Source organism: Pleurodeles waltl, chromosome 7 (genome assembly GCF_031143425.1).
Source record: "Pleurodeles waltl isolate 20211129_DDA chromosome 7, aPleWal1.hap1.20221129, whole genome shotgun sequence".
In the NCBI taxonomy this organism is placed as follows: Eukaryota; Metazoa; Chordata; class Amphibia; order Caudata; family Salamandridae; genus Pleurodeles; species Pleurodeles waltl.
In genome coordinates, this window is record NC_090446.1 from 911,107,215 (window position 1) to 911,123,634 (window position 16,420).

Here is a 16,420-nt window from a genome sequence, read left to right on the forward strand (position 1 = left end):
GACGCCCATACGCCATTTTCCCCCTACGCCGGCGCTGCCTGGTGTACGTCGTTTTTTTTAACGCACACCAGACAGCGCCGGCGGCTAACGCCGGCTAACGTTATTGAATAAATACGGCGCCCGCATGGCGCTTCAGAATGGCGTTAGCCGGCGCTAATTTTTTTGGCGCAAAACTGCGTTAGCGCAGTTTTGCGTCAAAAAGTATAAATATGGCCCATACTATTTTATGACTCCATTTATTCTCAAAACATAAAATAAATATAAATGAATACCAATAAAATGGCAACAAAAAAAAATATGGATAAATACAGATGGAATTGTTAAAAAACATAAATACCAAAAAGAAGGGAGTCCTATCTATTATAGATTATATAATCAAGGTGCAGTGAGATTTCTTTACCTATATTGGAGACTATCCTGAGTATTGTGCATTGTACTGATAACCTTTAGTTCTCATTCCACCAAAACCTAGGTTTGCAGTGGCTCAGAATGAATAAAACGTTTGCTTGGGAGCCTACTGTGGATGCTCGGCAGCCAGGGTCTCCCCCCTTATGCCTTCAATCCACCAGGGTCCCATTAACTCAGTCCTTTCCCATTGTGTATGCCAAAAGGACACAAAGGAGACAAGAAGTTGTGGGATTGTCTGGAGGAAGAAGGAAGGGAAACTAAGCACTGTCAGTAAAAACGTTACAGTAGTGTGCTATTTACATTTACTTGTGCATTTAGCTACTGTTCCTTCAGACTTATGGAAAGATTGGAAAGCCCATGTATGGTCGGATCCAGTCAAATAAACCAAATGTATCAAAAAATATTTAAGGCAACCAGTTTTATGGTATTCACTTTTTTGACATTTCCATCTGTATTTGTCCATATTTATTTTTGGGCATTATATCTGCATTTATCCATATTTCTTTTTTGCTTATTTTGTGTTTAATGTTGACAATGAAGCTGCAATGGGTATATTTCCACATTTATTTAACAGGCAAATGTTTACTCATGTTTGAATGCCCAGTATATTTTAGCCATTTCGTACAATACAGTCGTTTAAAAATATTTGCATTGTAGAACAGAATAAGTTATTGTACTGCTGCAGTTATTTAAGACACATTAGGAAATATTTTTATTTTCTATCTTCCCTACCTGTCAGTCTACACAGCTATTGACCTAGCACTCATGATTGACAGTAGTGTGTATCATCCAAAAGAAAATGCATTTTCTGTATTTATCCATATTTAAAAATAAATACAGATAGGAAAATAGATGGTTTTCCATCTGTATTTATCTGTAAAAATCAGTAAGAACTGAAAACTGGGAGCCTTTAAAATATTATTTAGAAGAGCTTTGCCAAACTCAGCACCACACCTAGTACTAACATGCAAAGTGCAGAGCTTGAAATTGCAAAGCACACAGGAGCCTATTCACAAACTGCGTTGTGTAGTACGTTTAGTGGTACTACAATAGTGCTACTCGTGTACTACAGAATGCAACTTACGAACCGACATGCAGAGGTCTCTGCCTCTCTTATCATTTATGTGTAGAGAGCTCTGCCCCAACTGCTGAGATCCATGCACACCATGCCTACGTTTTATGGTAAATGTGGGAGAAAAGTAGGAAATACTAGAAAACGGGAAGGGGTTACGGAAGAGTAAGAAGTGGTGTAGCAAGGATTAAGGACAAATTGATGGATGTAGATGCACCTACCGACAAGAGTAAGCCCATTCCTATTCACAAAACTGCGCTTCTAAAGATATCACTGCCGAAATGGACCCCAAACAATTGTAACTGTGCTTCATTCATTTATTTCTACTTTTTAAAAATATAGAGACATTTAATTTAATATTAAAAAACTTATAAAAATCAAATAATATTTATTTGAAATATTTTAATAATCATTTTTAATTTAAAAATAAATTTAAGTTTGTTTTAAAAAATGATTACATTAGTTTACATTTCTTCTATACATAACTTTTAGTATTTGTGTTACATAATAAATAAATATAAATATTTTTCTTTAGGTGAGCATCTTTTTAATAAATCTTCAAAAATATGTAATACAATGTAACTTTTTTTTTAATTAAATAAATATTTAATTAAAAATTAAGTTAATATTGCTGTAGCCTTTTTCTTTTGTTCTTCATATAAAGTAAATATATACAATTTTTATTTACAATGAAAATGTGAAGTAAAAATATTTTTACTATTTTTTCCACAAAGTGAAACAAATGTTTTACAATTGACCTATACTTTACCATGGGGAGATCTCCGCCTAGCTGGCAGTGATGTCCCCATATGTGTGAAAAGTTACTAGCAGTAACTTTACACTTGTAAATTTGACGCTACCCTCTGAATTCAGGTCTACACTTTGTAGTAACTTTACATTCAAATGGTGAATAGCCAAAATTTGCTACAAAGTGTATGAGTAAATTTACACATGTAGATGTATTCATTTTTAAATTTACCTTAGAGAATATGCCCTATGGGGTTTAAATTGTCCTAGGAACAATGCTCTATGGGGTCTGTCTATAAAGACGTAGAAGCTAACTTGCCACTCATTTGTAATTGGATATCCTCTGAGGAGAGATTCCGCTCTGTGCACAGCATACTTGAATATGGAACACCATCTATAAAACAATGGATTTATTAAGGCCCACTTGTTATCAGAGGCACCACCATACACTGATTAGGATCTTTCAGAATAGCAAATGGGCATAGTGCCATCTAGAAAGAATTTGAGAGATCTGGAGACGGGACAGTTATGCTATGTCGTCTCCTCTTCAAACCAGGGGTAAAGGAGAAGGAGGGACTATAGATGTACCACGTAATATGGAGAATGGAAGGAACCTTGGGAAAGTATAAAGATGAGTACTCACACCCTCTTCAACTTTATGGTACACATTAACATGCTTTATTAAAGTTACCACATACAACCTACTGGCAATCCTGATAGATATAAAAGCATTCCAAGGAAACAGGTTTCCCAGTCAGCAGTTTAATATCAGTGGGAGCCATGGGTTCAAAGGGTGTATGAATCAACACAGAACTAACAGAGTTAGTCCTAATCTCAGTGAGGACTCCGGATACAGAGAAATAAATACAGGAGCCCCTGTACAACAATGAAGAAAATGTCTGAGTTTCTCCATAACCCTTTTTCAGCTAGATGGATCCGATAGGAGTCTAGCTGCACACATGGCCATGCCAGGGTGGTACAAATGGCATGGTACAAATGGCAATACATCATCCAAAGAATAGGACATAGGGTCCAATAAAAACTCTGCTACTTTTTTATGTTGCACACTACAAGAGCAGTTCATAAGAGCATAACTGAGGTCTGCATTAAACCTGGGCTACGGGATAAGTCCATAGGCACATCTGCCAGAGAGAGGGTCTCTATAGGAAAGCAGTGACATGCTTGGCTGCAATGACACCACTGAGTTGCTGAATTTGTACTCGTGTTGGACATAGGTCGCCCTGCTTAGACGCTGTGCTTGTGTGTTGGAGGTGCCCACTAGATGTATTAACAATAAGCAGCAAACTCGTATCAGAGTACACTTCAACATTCAGCTGGTGCAAATTGTGCAATGGACTTTTGACTTATTTATTACTGTAAATTATTAATGAGCTGTTGTTTGGGGGTACTAAAAGGTTCAATCCTGGTCTTGAGTTCCAAACTGTTTATATGTAAAACATCATCTAGGGGTCTCCCCAATTGCATCCATGGAGCCCGAGGTAAGGGAAACTACTTAGGGGTCCGTAGAGTGAAACCAAGCTACTTCTGATGACGCAGGCTGCCCCACTGTACTGCCCACAAAGTGGTGACCTGATCAGAGTGGAGGTCCAATGCCAGTAATTCCTGACATGCCAATGGGAGTAGTTTTCTGTGCATCCCTAAATTCTGTTCTACAATGCTAATATTTTCAATTGACAGCCTGCAGTCAGTGTGGCTTGGCCTTCTAAACTTTATCCTAAACCACTGGGTTGTCCTGTGACCAGAATCATGTTTAAGATTGCAGAGAGGTAGAATACTGTCTAGAAGAAAGTATTCTAGCCGCAGTTCTGACCAGGGTGACCTAGAGGATGGAAGTGCACTAGGCTGAAACCATGAAAGTTTGGCTGCAAGCTGAGAGTTCAAGGTCAAGTAGAAGAGAAATAACATGATGGAGTTGAAAAGGGGCTCCCAAGGGGATGTGTATATCCACGTAGGGGTAGATGTGGTAGATGTGGATACCTGATGAGAGACAGAGTCTATCTGTGAAGTCATCTCCTTGCTAAAAACACAAAGAAGATTCTGAAGTAAGTCAGAGAGTGAGGGGTATATTTATACTTTTTGGTGCAAATCTGCACTAACTCAGTTTTGCATCAAAATGTTTTGCACTGGCTTTCACCATTCTTGAGCGCCAGCTGAGCACCATATTTATGGAATGGTGCAAGGCGGCGTTAAGGGTAGACTAGCGTCAAAGAAAATGACATTAGCCGGGTGGGGTGGCGATATGGGAGAAGGGGGTTTTGCACCAAAAAATGACGTTAGGCACGTTAGAGTAAAAAAAATGACTCTAACTAACCTAGCTTCATTTTCTGATGCAAAACCATCCATACCACCCAACTCCTGACTTAGAAAAGACAGGAGTCATGCCCACCACCCCAATGGCCAGCACAGGGGACCAGGGTCCCCTTGGCATGGTCATTGCACTCAGAGCCATGTAGGGGGGCCCATTTCAGGGACCCCAATGGCACTTAAAAAAATATATACTTACCTCTACTTTCCTATACTTACATGGGATGGGGTCCCCCATCCTCTGCTGTCTCTCTGGTGTGGGTGGGGGTGTCCCTCTGGCCTGGGGAGGGCACCTGTGGGCTTATTCCATGGTGTTCCACCATGGAAATAGGCCCCCAGGTTCCCTAACGCCTGTCCTGACCAAGGCAAGCTTTGCACCATAGTTGACCTCTCCTCACCCCCATACATGATTTTAGCATGCGGGGATAAATATGGTGCTATAGCCATAGAGTCATTTTTTGCACGGGAATGCCTACCTTGCATCTCATTGACGCAAGGTAGGCATTCCACGTCCAAAAAATGACTTTAACTCCATAACTTTGGCACTAGACGGATCTTGGGCCAAAGTATAAATACGGAGTTAGTTTTGCACCGAATTTGCGTTAAAAAAAATGATGCAAATTTGGTGCAAAACAAGCATAAATATGACTTTGAATATCTTATAATCGTTGACTGTCTGCCGTAAACTACAGGAGCATTGTACAGGACTCCCAGATGGGAACGTGGAAGTATACCTCATTCAGTCAATCTACATTCTTCTCATGAAAGAGGATCTAAGCCATCTGAACCACGATTGGATCAGTGAGGGCCTCATTGGGGAGGGATAGGATGAACAAATGGAGATCTTGTATGGTGCACAGAATCTCAATTCCTCTTGTCAACAGCCCACACCCCTACTGCAGAAATGATCTGTACTCTCACCCTGGAGAAAGATAGTTAGTTGGTGCTTCTTTCGTTATGCACAGGTACAATGTAGATGACTTTTCATTGCCTTGTGCTGCTTCCTTATTCCGCTCAGGAATATACCTTCTGTGTAATTGTCCAATTCGTTTAGCCACAAACCCGTAGGGAGAAAGTACTTTATCCATGGAAAAGAATAAAAAGGCTACAAGAACATCTTAGAGGTTAGGCTCACATGAGTCTTCACTGTTACTGCTCTATGTTTGCATTTCGGGGTCCACCCATCTAACGTTCTATTAGATGGCAGATTTGGGGCCTTTCCTTATGCCTTAATAGACAGATATAAGATGGGGAGCCAAGCTTGTCCAAAAACATCAAAACCGAGATCCAAACTATGCCTACCTTATTATTGTTCATTGCCTCGGTGTTGATCACAGCAAATCAAAATTTGATAGAAAGGAAAAATAGTTACAAAGCTCATTAAACTACTCCGTGATAAACCCCATGGCCCAGACAGACCCCTTCCCTCCATGCCCTCGGAGGATAGGTCTAGGAGGCAGCAACCTCTGCTTTGCCCATGGGTATGGCATGAGTATGGCCATTAGCCCTCCACGCCAGGTGTCTTGTGCCCTCCTCCAGAGGGACTAAGGCCTTAAAGAACCGCTTCACATGAGGGTTTAGGCACAGAAAGAATTCTTTACTTCCCTGCATTCAGCACCTTTTCCTCGAAGCGTGACTGAGGACCAGAGGAGGAGACCGAGTGATAGTCGACAATCCGTCTGCTTTTTTCAAGAGTCCACCAATCCAACCCAATGACCGGGCTGTTTTTTTATTTTTCATAATTACAAACGTTAGTAGCTTTAAAAACGCTTTCGCTTATAATGAAAGAAAAAAATCTAAGTAATAAATAAACTAAGTGGAAAAAGGGGTAGAGATAACAGTCCCCTATGAATGTGGTAGGAAGATATAAGAAGAGCTTTGCTTTCTGATCAGCAATACACCCCAAGGAAAAATGTGACTAGTTGTTCAAAACAGCCCTTAGACGCCAATTGTTCACTTAAAGTTCCACCCAAGTGTCAATAATACGTTCAACATGTAAGAACGATTGTTAACCACGGTACTTGTCGGAACAAAGGGGCATTTATCTGCAGTTGGAGTCTCCAGCCCAGACAGGGCCTCGACAATAATTAAAGCATGAGAGATGGGCCTTGGTTCTGATGAAGACTTCCTTCCTAAAGTTGTTTCACTTAACACCACCATACGCTAAAGGGTTTTCTGCTTCCAATGTACAGATCCAACATATATTATTATCACACTTTCCACTGTTAACCATTCCATTGTGAATCCAGTACAATAACTTACACGAGCAACCATTGATACATTGAAGTCTGTCAGAACGCATTTCACATGATTACAGGTACCGATGTAGATCAGTGGTTCCCATCCTTAGGTCCGGAGGCCACTGGGGGTCCATGAAGCCTCCTCAGGAGGTCCGCAACTGCTTAAAAAATTAAATAGTATTAACAGATTAGATCCCCAACTTTCAGTAATGACTCCGTGGGGGGGGGTCCCTGGATTTCAATAATAATTCATTATGGGTCCCCGGGTTCCAGTAATGATAAAGTGGTGGTCCACAGAAGTCAAAAGTTTGCGAACAACTGATGTAGATGATTGAACTATTCCAGTGGTGGCTCTGGCTTCCCCACCACACCGAGAGATGGCACCCCAGAGTTTGGAAAGTGAGGTATTTTTTCTTGGTTAGCACACATAGCGCTCGTGAGAACTGCGAGCTTTAGTTCAAGTGCTCCATCCACACAAATATTACTTTTACTATACTTTTCGTTGCAATATCAATATTGTCATAACTGGATCATGAGAATTATTCACCTCATATACCTCTCCCTTACAACTGTTCAATGCCGTGAACCATTTCTGCTAGAATGAACTCTCCTATTATCGAAAGCTACGCGGTCTGCATAGGTGTAAGGAAAAGAGGAGATTACAGAAATTACAGGTAGCGTAGTACCTTGAATTACACAAGTGCAGGCTCTTATAATAAAAATTGCACATGGACCTAGTTTGAACTAACCTTTACAGCTGCGTTCACACTTCATTGTACATTTTAAATGTAATATAAGGCCATGATATGCCTTAGTAAACTATCTTAGTACCTCTACTCTGGGTTTTGATGCAGAAAACTCCTTATGACCACATAACTTCTGAAAGCCAGGTACAACATGCATTCATAGTAAATTACGCACTTATTATGTCTCTCTTTGGTCTATCGGCTTACACACAATAGTGAAGTAATATCTCTGCTTTTCAATCAGCCCTTGGCCGGACCCACATACCTTCCTGATGGATGGCAAAATAGCTCCTAGAAGTGTCCTAAGCCTGTTGTGTTCTGTGTGCTAGCCCATTTATCCCTCTTCGATTCACCACAATTTAGGGCTCTGCCTTTGCTCCCAAATCAAGAAATACAAGATACTTGAAAGAGATGTAGTGTCAAGGTTTTGTGGGAATCAACCCCCTTAGGAAAATAAGTCACACCCTGTGCCCAGTAACTAAGGCACAGGGTGTGCCTCTCTTAGAGGTAACTAGCTCTGCATCCCGCCCTCAATGTCTTCACTGCCAAGGCTGAGAACTACTCTCCATTGTCAACCCCTCCATGTGCCTCTTGAGGGCAGGCTGCTTAACACTGGGTGATGCAGGAAGTCAGCCCACGAGTGGCTTAACAAGGATTAGTGCCTGACTCTCCAGCCACTGGGTTCTCTTCAGTAGAGCCATTTAGTCTTCCTGGGGACCCTAGACTAACAAGACCCTTACTGTCAGAATTGATGTTAGGACTCTGCTACCCATGCCTAGCTTGGTAGGACGGACTATGCATCTTTTGTGTGCACCATCCTCTCCCTCAAGAGATTAGCTCTTGACTCCCATCAGGACTAACTTCTACTATCAAGTTCTACTCTCATATACACACCTATGTGGGCCAACAAATCAGATCCCAGCGCCACCCTCAGCCGTCCACGAACGCATAACCTGATCAACTCTTGCATTATCCTTACCCATCCTTTCAGGAGGAGATGCAATGGCAGCTTGCTGCCCTCCCCCTGAACAGGTTGCTTGCACCTGCTGCAGCCCCTTAGTGTATCTTTCACCAACCTTAAATATTCATTGATTCACTCAAATCTGGTAACATTGATTTTATGTGACTCTTTGAACCCTTGATTGAATACACATTATTTCAAGAGAGCACCACAGAATAATGCTAGACGTCTAGATTAGAATGAGAAAATTGTGGATCCCCTCACCCCGTGGGCTAGTCTGAGCCTCCTGGGTAGGTAAAATACATGGAGGGGCAGTGCACACCTTCTAGCCTCATACGTGAACAGTAAGGGACAGTGCTAAGCTTCAGTTCCAGTAAGAGAGCATTACTGGAAAATATCACCCTTCCAGGTTGAAGTTGTAGCATTGTTGAAGAGTCTTAGACATGTAGCTTGGTAAGGTAAGTGCACTTCAGGACAGTAGTAAAGGTAGAGGTTGGTAAGAGACCTTGGTGGGACAGTGCAGGTCTTGTGGTTTGGTAACAGGGCAACGTGAGCCTTCTACCTTGAACGCAGAGCTTTGTAGAAGAGTGTGGATTTAGTAGTTTTAATCACAGACCATCCTAAAGACTTGTAACTTTATAACGACCCAAGACAATCTTGAAAAGTACAATGTTTAACTTAACAGATAAAGTCCAGCTTTGAGACTTGTGTAATTTGAATGTATTTTCCACACGATGGTTTGGGAGCACAGCCGAAGTCAGAGTAGAAACTGCTCTAGAGGCAAATACCAGCAGGCATAGAACTCCACCACTCACCCTTGATGAGAAAGAAGTAGCTTTTATCAGGTTGTTTGCAGACATGTTTCTTTGAACACAATCAGCTAATATCTGATGCAGCCTGAAAAATACCCATTATTAAGACACTGCTATGTACCTCTACAGAAAGAAGGGAAAGTAATGAACATACTGAAATAACCAACTCTCTGATATGTTGAACAGAACACACTGGCTAGGAAAGAGATTGGCCAGGAGAGGAAACAAGGTCTTGAGTTGTGACTTTAGCCTCCCAGCTTGGCAATGTGGCCAGGGAACCAGTGGCTATGGACGGTGCTAACTTGACTGTTTTCACTTGTTTGTTTCAGGGCCCCGATTCCATTTGGAGGGAGCACACCCAGGCAGAGGATGGTGCTCTTACCTTTGTTTGAAGAGCCCTCACCACAGCCAGAACCCCCATCGAGCCTGGAACTCATGGGCAAGAGACGAAGCTTCAACCAAGCGCCCCGAGGATGGAATATGAAGAACATCCCAGAGTCAGACGACTTGTAGCTGTGGCCCTCTATGAGATAGACCACTCAAGGGCCTAAGGGACTCCTCCCTCCCCCGGATGCAAGTCATCACCAAGCAATGGCTGCAGAGATCATAACAGAGTGGGGAAGGGAAGGTGCTGCATAAGCTATGACCAGTCTTGCTCTGACGGAGTAGGACTAAATTTTTTGCTTCCTTGAAAGACGCTTTCATGGACTCAACTTGAAAAGACTGCAGTCCATTTTAATTAGAATGTGAAGTTGTGAAGCTATCTAATTTTCCCCAAATTCAAATGTTCTATTTGGGAGCAAAGCATATACTTACCCACACGTGTGCCAAGAGCTTGAAGGCCAACTCTCCAACAGCGCATCCTGCTCTGATAACTACCTTAAACTACCCATCTTCAGGGGCCACATCGAACATTCTTCTCTATGCTGTGCAAACCCCTGCTCGACCATTTGACATAAGAGGATCTTTTACATTAAATGTTATCTCCCAGCTCCACACTGGAGTCATGTAGACTGCTGCTGCTAATAGGTATGGTGTATCACTATGACAATGAGCCCTCAGATCACGGTTCATACAAGGACTCTGACTAAACTTACACACAGACTGTTGCTGTCAGGCATCACATACATCTGTGCAAGCATTGCTTTTTAGATTCTCACTTTAGTTTCTGCCCCTGGTTGTACTTCCTTCCAAAGCAACAGTTCTAGTCCTAGCTTGAAACCAGGGACACATCTTACATATAAGTCTTCTACTGGAGTCTCACAAGAACATGGTTAATGCTCCACCATTTTGCTTAGTGTTCCAGATTGAAGGAAGTGGGTTCTGTGACTGCCTGTCACACAAAGGAAGTCTTTCTGTGAAGGATGTATATATACTGACTGATCTGTAGCTCAAGACACTGGAGACTGTGCTCAATACAATGCAAATAAACAGCCAACCTAGACACCAGGAAATAGTATGTACTTCAGCTGTGACACAATCATGACAACAACATAGCCATCTTATCCTGTTTGCTTGTATTCTCTACAAAAGGGGAGTTAATCATATTCAAGACACAAGAGGAATAGTGAAAGAGGGTGAGAAGAGTGGACTGGTGCCTGGCCTCCTTTGCTTAGTAACCTGTTCCTCAAAAGACTGAGAAGGCCAATTATCGGTCCCCTAAATGGCAGAGCTGCAAAATATTTTGCTGCACTAGTGGTCGCTTGATGTATAGAGAAATAATTTTTTAGGCAAACTTCATCATGACTGGGTGATAAATGCAAAGAAAATAACTTACACTATTCCCTCAGATTAGCTTAGATATTTTAGTGAAAATAAAACAATTTCATAAATCCATCCTCTAGAATCCAAGTATCTGGAGATGAGAGGTGTGGTGGGACACATTAGCGGCGTCAGTATTTACACAAATGGTGCATGTGTTTCATAAATGGTCAGTATTGAGAAAACTTCACAGTCATTAACATTACCTAGAAATGTGGGCACCAAATCTTTCTGTAAAAAAGTGGTAGATCCCTATTGAAGCACCGCTCAGGTCCATTAAACATATCTCCTAAAGCGCTTATAAAGATCCTGCTAAGCTCGGGTTTTCTCCCTGTCATCTACCCTGGACAAATCAATTACCTCGCCTTTCTATCCCCACAGGGCCCACAAATATTGAACTAGCACAGAGGTTTCCTACAATGATAGGAGAGTTTGTGAACACACAGCCAATGAAACCTATGAAGTAAAGTAGTACACCAGGAGTACTCTTTTACGTTCTCTACATGCCTATCTGAATTGGCCTCAAAACATGTAAAGTGGAAATATTCAGGAAATATAGGAATATTTAGAACAAATAGAAAGGATGGTGAACTATTTGCACTTTTGCTAATAGGATGATGGACATTTCAGGTCTCACTTGCAAAGGGGTGGAAGAGTACATAAAATCACTCCTGTAGTATTATTTCCCATATTTCTAAATGCTTTTAGTTAATTGGCCCCTAAATATGTTTCAAACAAACATCAGTTCTTTGATGTGGTGCAATCATTGCTTGGAGCCTGCGTTGGCCCATTTCTTGGGCATGACAGGAAAAAGAAATGTTTTGTCCAGTTTCCACATTGTAGATGTCCTTCTGCAGTGCACGATTTTAAAAAGAGTGAGAATAGAGGACGAGGAGACAAGAGGGCTAGCACCGGCAGAGCCAAGATATATCTTCAGTTTTGAGTGTCAGTGGTTTATTTAGAAAGAAACACGTTTTTTCAGAAGCAGTGTTTTGGTGAAGTCATCCCAACCAAGCCAGGCGGATGCCGCAAAGGTGCCACTGGTAGAACAGAGTGAGGAAGTGTATGTATTATAGCAAGGAAGATGAGAAGGTCAACCGGAAATAGAGGTGGGCGAGCCCTTGAAGGCTTAAGCCAAGCTAGAGCCAGATGCCTGGCTCTGGCTACTCTCGGGGTCATTTTGTGCCCTCGAGCGCAAAACGAGCTGAGGTTGACCCCTCAATAATGGTCAAACCTCACAGGACCCTTAATTCTAAACTTCAGCATGAAAAAGCCTCACACCTTTGTGATTACTGCTTTGCTGTTACAAAGGTCCTTGGTACATATGTCCTTGGAAGTATAAAAGGTTGAATATGCCTAGCTGAGCTTACAACCTGAAGATGGAACAGACTTCTGTCGCAGGTGTGCTAACCCACAGAGTTAACTGTTATTGCGCTCATTGGTGCATACAGTGACCTTGGAAGTGTAGGAACTGAAACCAGTGACCCGCAGCTCATACTCAAACTTCTGAGGCGAGTGCACTAACCAGGAACTACCTTGCCTATGCATGTGGTGTGTGCCCAACATACTGCAAACACAGTCATTCGAGTCAGCACCAAAAACTTCATCATTGGGTCATTCTGGGTGTTGGAAAGGAGGAAGGGCACGTTGAAGTCTCAGTGAAGTTTGTTCTGCACTAAGGGGCAAGGAGGCATAAAAGGAGATGGCAGGGAGAAGATGCCGAAACATCCATAAGTTGTAAATGTGGGTCCATATCCCTTTCACCGCCTCAATCTTCTTTGTTTCTGGCTCAGCTCGTATTTAGGCTACTAGAGCCAAGCTTGACCACTGGCTCGGCTCATCCAGGAAATTCTCTGGCTCGCCCACCTCTAACTGGAAATTGAAGTAAAAAAAGGCAGACGACCTGGGAAACTTCAAAGGCAGTTTGGAAAAAGATGAGGTGCAAGAATTAACGTGTTGTAGACATCTGTTAAATGTAACAGTTTCTTCTGATGGTTTTTGGCCTTGGGCAAGTCATCAGCAGCGAGACTGTAATCTGCTTTTGAAGAAGTGTTTTTAAATGAGCCGGCTCATTACAATGTAACTTATGGAACATGTCTCCCATCACAATTTTTCATTATTATGCATCAGGCTATTATCAGGTGATGGAACAAAGTTATGTCGATAAAATAGACATCATTACTGATTTTTATGGTGCTGATCCAATGCCAAGGTTGAGGGCCTGGTCCCCCACACCCACTTATCAAATGAAAAGGTCCAGCAGGTAAAACCATACAAGGGCAATACTTTTGAGTTAAGACACTTGCATGGAGGCAGCTATCTGTCTAAAGCCAGGGGTGTGGGGCATCTGAAAAAAGGCCTACCTTTCCCACTGTCCCGAAATCTGCTTGAGCAGGTAAATTCTGCATGATCTCTTTGTTATTTTCCAATTTTGACAGCAGTCTCTCTGACTGCTTTTGGTGCTAATAACTTATGTCAGACTCAGTACATAAGACAAAAGACACTGAAGCACTGATGGCTATTACTAAGGGTAACAAGGGCCTCTGTGGTGAATAGTTAGGGACGCTCACGTGCTCCTTATTCCATCTAGTGGCAAGCAAGCAGCATGTTTAGAACACCACGTCTGGTGGACATCAGTGTCGCCTACATTTTTGCAGCTAATAATATGAATGCTAGATTCAGAACCTTGAATGGTTCCTTCTAAGGGTTTTAGTTGTTTTCACATCCGTTCTAGGCTCTTTGGGTGCCTGGACATTCCTTCGAGATTCACTGGTTGCCGATACAGCCCTTCTTGGCAATTTGCCTTCTGGACATCCCTTCTAGTCTCTTCCTGTGCCTGCTTACTTTGAATCCAAGACATACAATATGGTCATTTGTGGATCCACAACTGCAAAGAACTGCAGGTCACTCCCGGCCTGATGCGCTCAGTAATGTACCTGTGACTGATTGAGCTCCTTCTCCCCGAATCTCAGCTCTACCCGGGCACCTCAGAAGCACGGTCTGCATAATTTGATTCTTCTCGTCGTGGAAAAGGACAATATTTATCAACGTGTGGAACAACGGAGCACCAATTACACCATTAGAAATCACAGGACCACCATCTTCAGTTTTTCCAAAACCCTGTTTTAATGTACAAAATAAACAATACAAAGATTTAAGAAAGGCGTGGGCCGTTACATGTACTTTGTGATAATATTATTATGTGTAAATTATTATGAATGCTATTTGAATGAATTGCAGAAAACAGAAGGAAGTGCCCAAGGTTTCAGTGCCCAGAAAGTACACCAACTACTGCAAGTACCTGTGTAGTCACCTTCCCAGAGAAGAAACCTTTGCCTTGTTTTTTCCTGAATTTTAAAGATTATATTTGTATATCCTTCTTGATCAGAAGGCAATCACTAACTTCTCTCATTACACAAAATTCATGGATTCCTCTCTGCTCCCTCTTTTACGCCCATGGAAGTCTGTTTCCATGGCTCTCAAGAACTTTTGCCATTTTTCATAAGGTCTAGGGTAATTCCATCTGGAAAAGAACACCGCTTTTATAACGGTGGTAGTGTCCCAGAAACAGCCACAAGAAGGTGCGATTGGCCTACTAGGTTAAATCTCAAGGTGAAAGATGGCCTCTTTTATGAGTACCACTCCATTCATTGTTGGGTCAGCTTCCTGTTTAGCCCCCAATGCAAAAAACATAAACAAATCATACAGTTAAGAGGTGTAACTTCCCTTATATACCATGCAGATCTGAAAATCTGGTTTTGGCTTCATGCATTTTCATGTTTAGAGTCTTATTTCATTTGAAGAGAAAAGAAAGCGAATGCACTGAAAATACCAAATATTTCAATTGGCCACTCCATTCCAGGTGAGAATCACATTCACTTTGTCCAGCAGCTAAGCACCTTTGACACCATGGGCCTTAGTAAGTGAAGTTCGTCATTGCATCCTCACTTTCCAAATCAATCATGTTTCACACAGGGCTGCCCAACTGCAGTGGTCCAGAGTCATATTTGTACGTCGTGATAATCACATAAGAGAAGTGACCATGCAAGTAATTGAATGGAAATTATTTTTGCAGTTTTTATCCTGAAAATCCGGCATACTTTAGGACCAGAGTTCAATACTCCTTCTTGGACACTCTTAGCATGCAATAAATAGTAAAGTACCAAGTAAGCGTTTCCTCTCAGACATTTGTCCGAAATATATCTGTGCGTCACCATCTCTGTCAAGAAGCGCCAGCGGTGGAATACGATTTCACCAGGGTAACCCAAGCTCGGGTACACTCGGGTCATTTGGGATGGCTTACCGATTGGCTCGCTGCAAGGGATGCCTAACGTTCTGGGGAATATATTTCAGGTGTGGTTCTATCTCCAGCTCATCTATGCGTGTCTCATTAGAGGCACCAAGACCTATTTACAGCTCGGGGTACCGCTATATCCACAGCAGGCAGGATTACTGGCTCACAACCTCAATTTCACGATGCACACGAATGTCTCCAGCGATCACGAGGGCAGTCTGAATTTAGCATCCTCCAAAGCTGCTCTGAAATGGACCCCCATGTCTGTCTGTGTGTTAACTAATATTTACTGGTCTGAAAAGAATACAAACTCAATAAACATTATATTTTGTTATTATTTATATCTGTCTGAATGTATCAGATTGGAGATAAGCTGAGTGAAAGTCTACTCCTCTGTTTCCTGCTAGACCTTCAGGATGTGTGTCAAGCTTTCAACCAAACACCAGGCACTGACAACCCCTAGATGGGGCAGAGATCAAGAAGCTGCCAATCAATCACCTGGAGTGTAGCACCCAATGCTGCTGAAACATCACAGAACAGCCAATGAACCCCCTGGAGGAGGGGGTAGCTATTCTATCTCACAACAGCTCCTAGGGCTCCTACACCCTTTGGGGAACGGGAGCGAAGAGATCAGGCTGTAAATCAGGAGCTCGCTGGCGTCTGCAGAGGGCTTCTTGGGGAGAGGTCTGTTTCCAGGCTTCTGGAAAAGGGGCCATGTTTAACGAAGCATTGAGGATAGTGGTGAGCTGGCAGCTGGTGGCCATCACCAGTGGTTGCAGCCTCCAGTGGTGCCATGTCAGTTTCAAAGAACCCCACAAGTGTGAGCTTCCCTCAGCAGTGCCATGTCACTGCTATGGGACACCACGGTGTGTCTGTACTCCAGCAGAGGCTTGTCAGTGCTGCGAGATTGCACAAGTGCAAAATTCACCTTGCAGTGCCCTCTTGCCACAGCTAGTCTCCACCGCTTCCGCTATCAATGCCTTCTCACTGACAAAGTCCTCTAGCACTGCGAGCTCAGTACAGTAGTGCCATCTCGCTGCTATAAGACCCCACA

General features: G+C 42.5%; 1 protein-coding gene across 1 annotated transcript in view; it reads left to right on the top strand.

Moving 5' to 3' along the window:
• The window catches only part of MYOZ3 (myozenin 3), a 50,901-nt gene extending 36,667 nt beyond the window's left edge, over positions 1-14,234 (top strand). The window contains exon 6 of the mRNA XM_069199559.1: positions 9,641-14,234. Coding sequence (XP_069055660.1) covers positions 9,641-9,824 — 184 coding nt within the window. The 3' untranslated portion in view covers positions 9,825-14,234. The remainder of the gene's footprint in view (positions 1-9,640) is intronic.
• Positions 14,235-16,420: the final 2,186 nt, after the last annotated feature.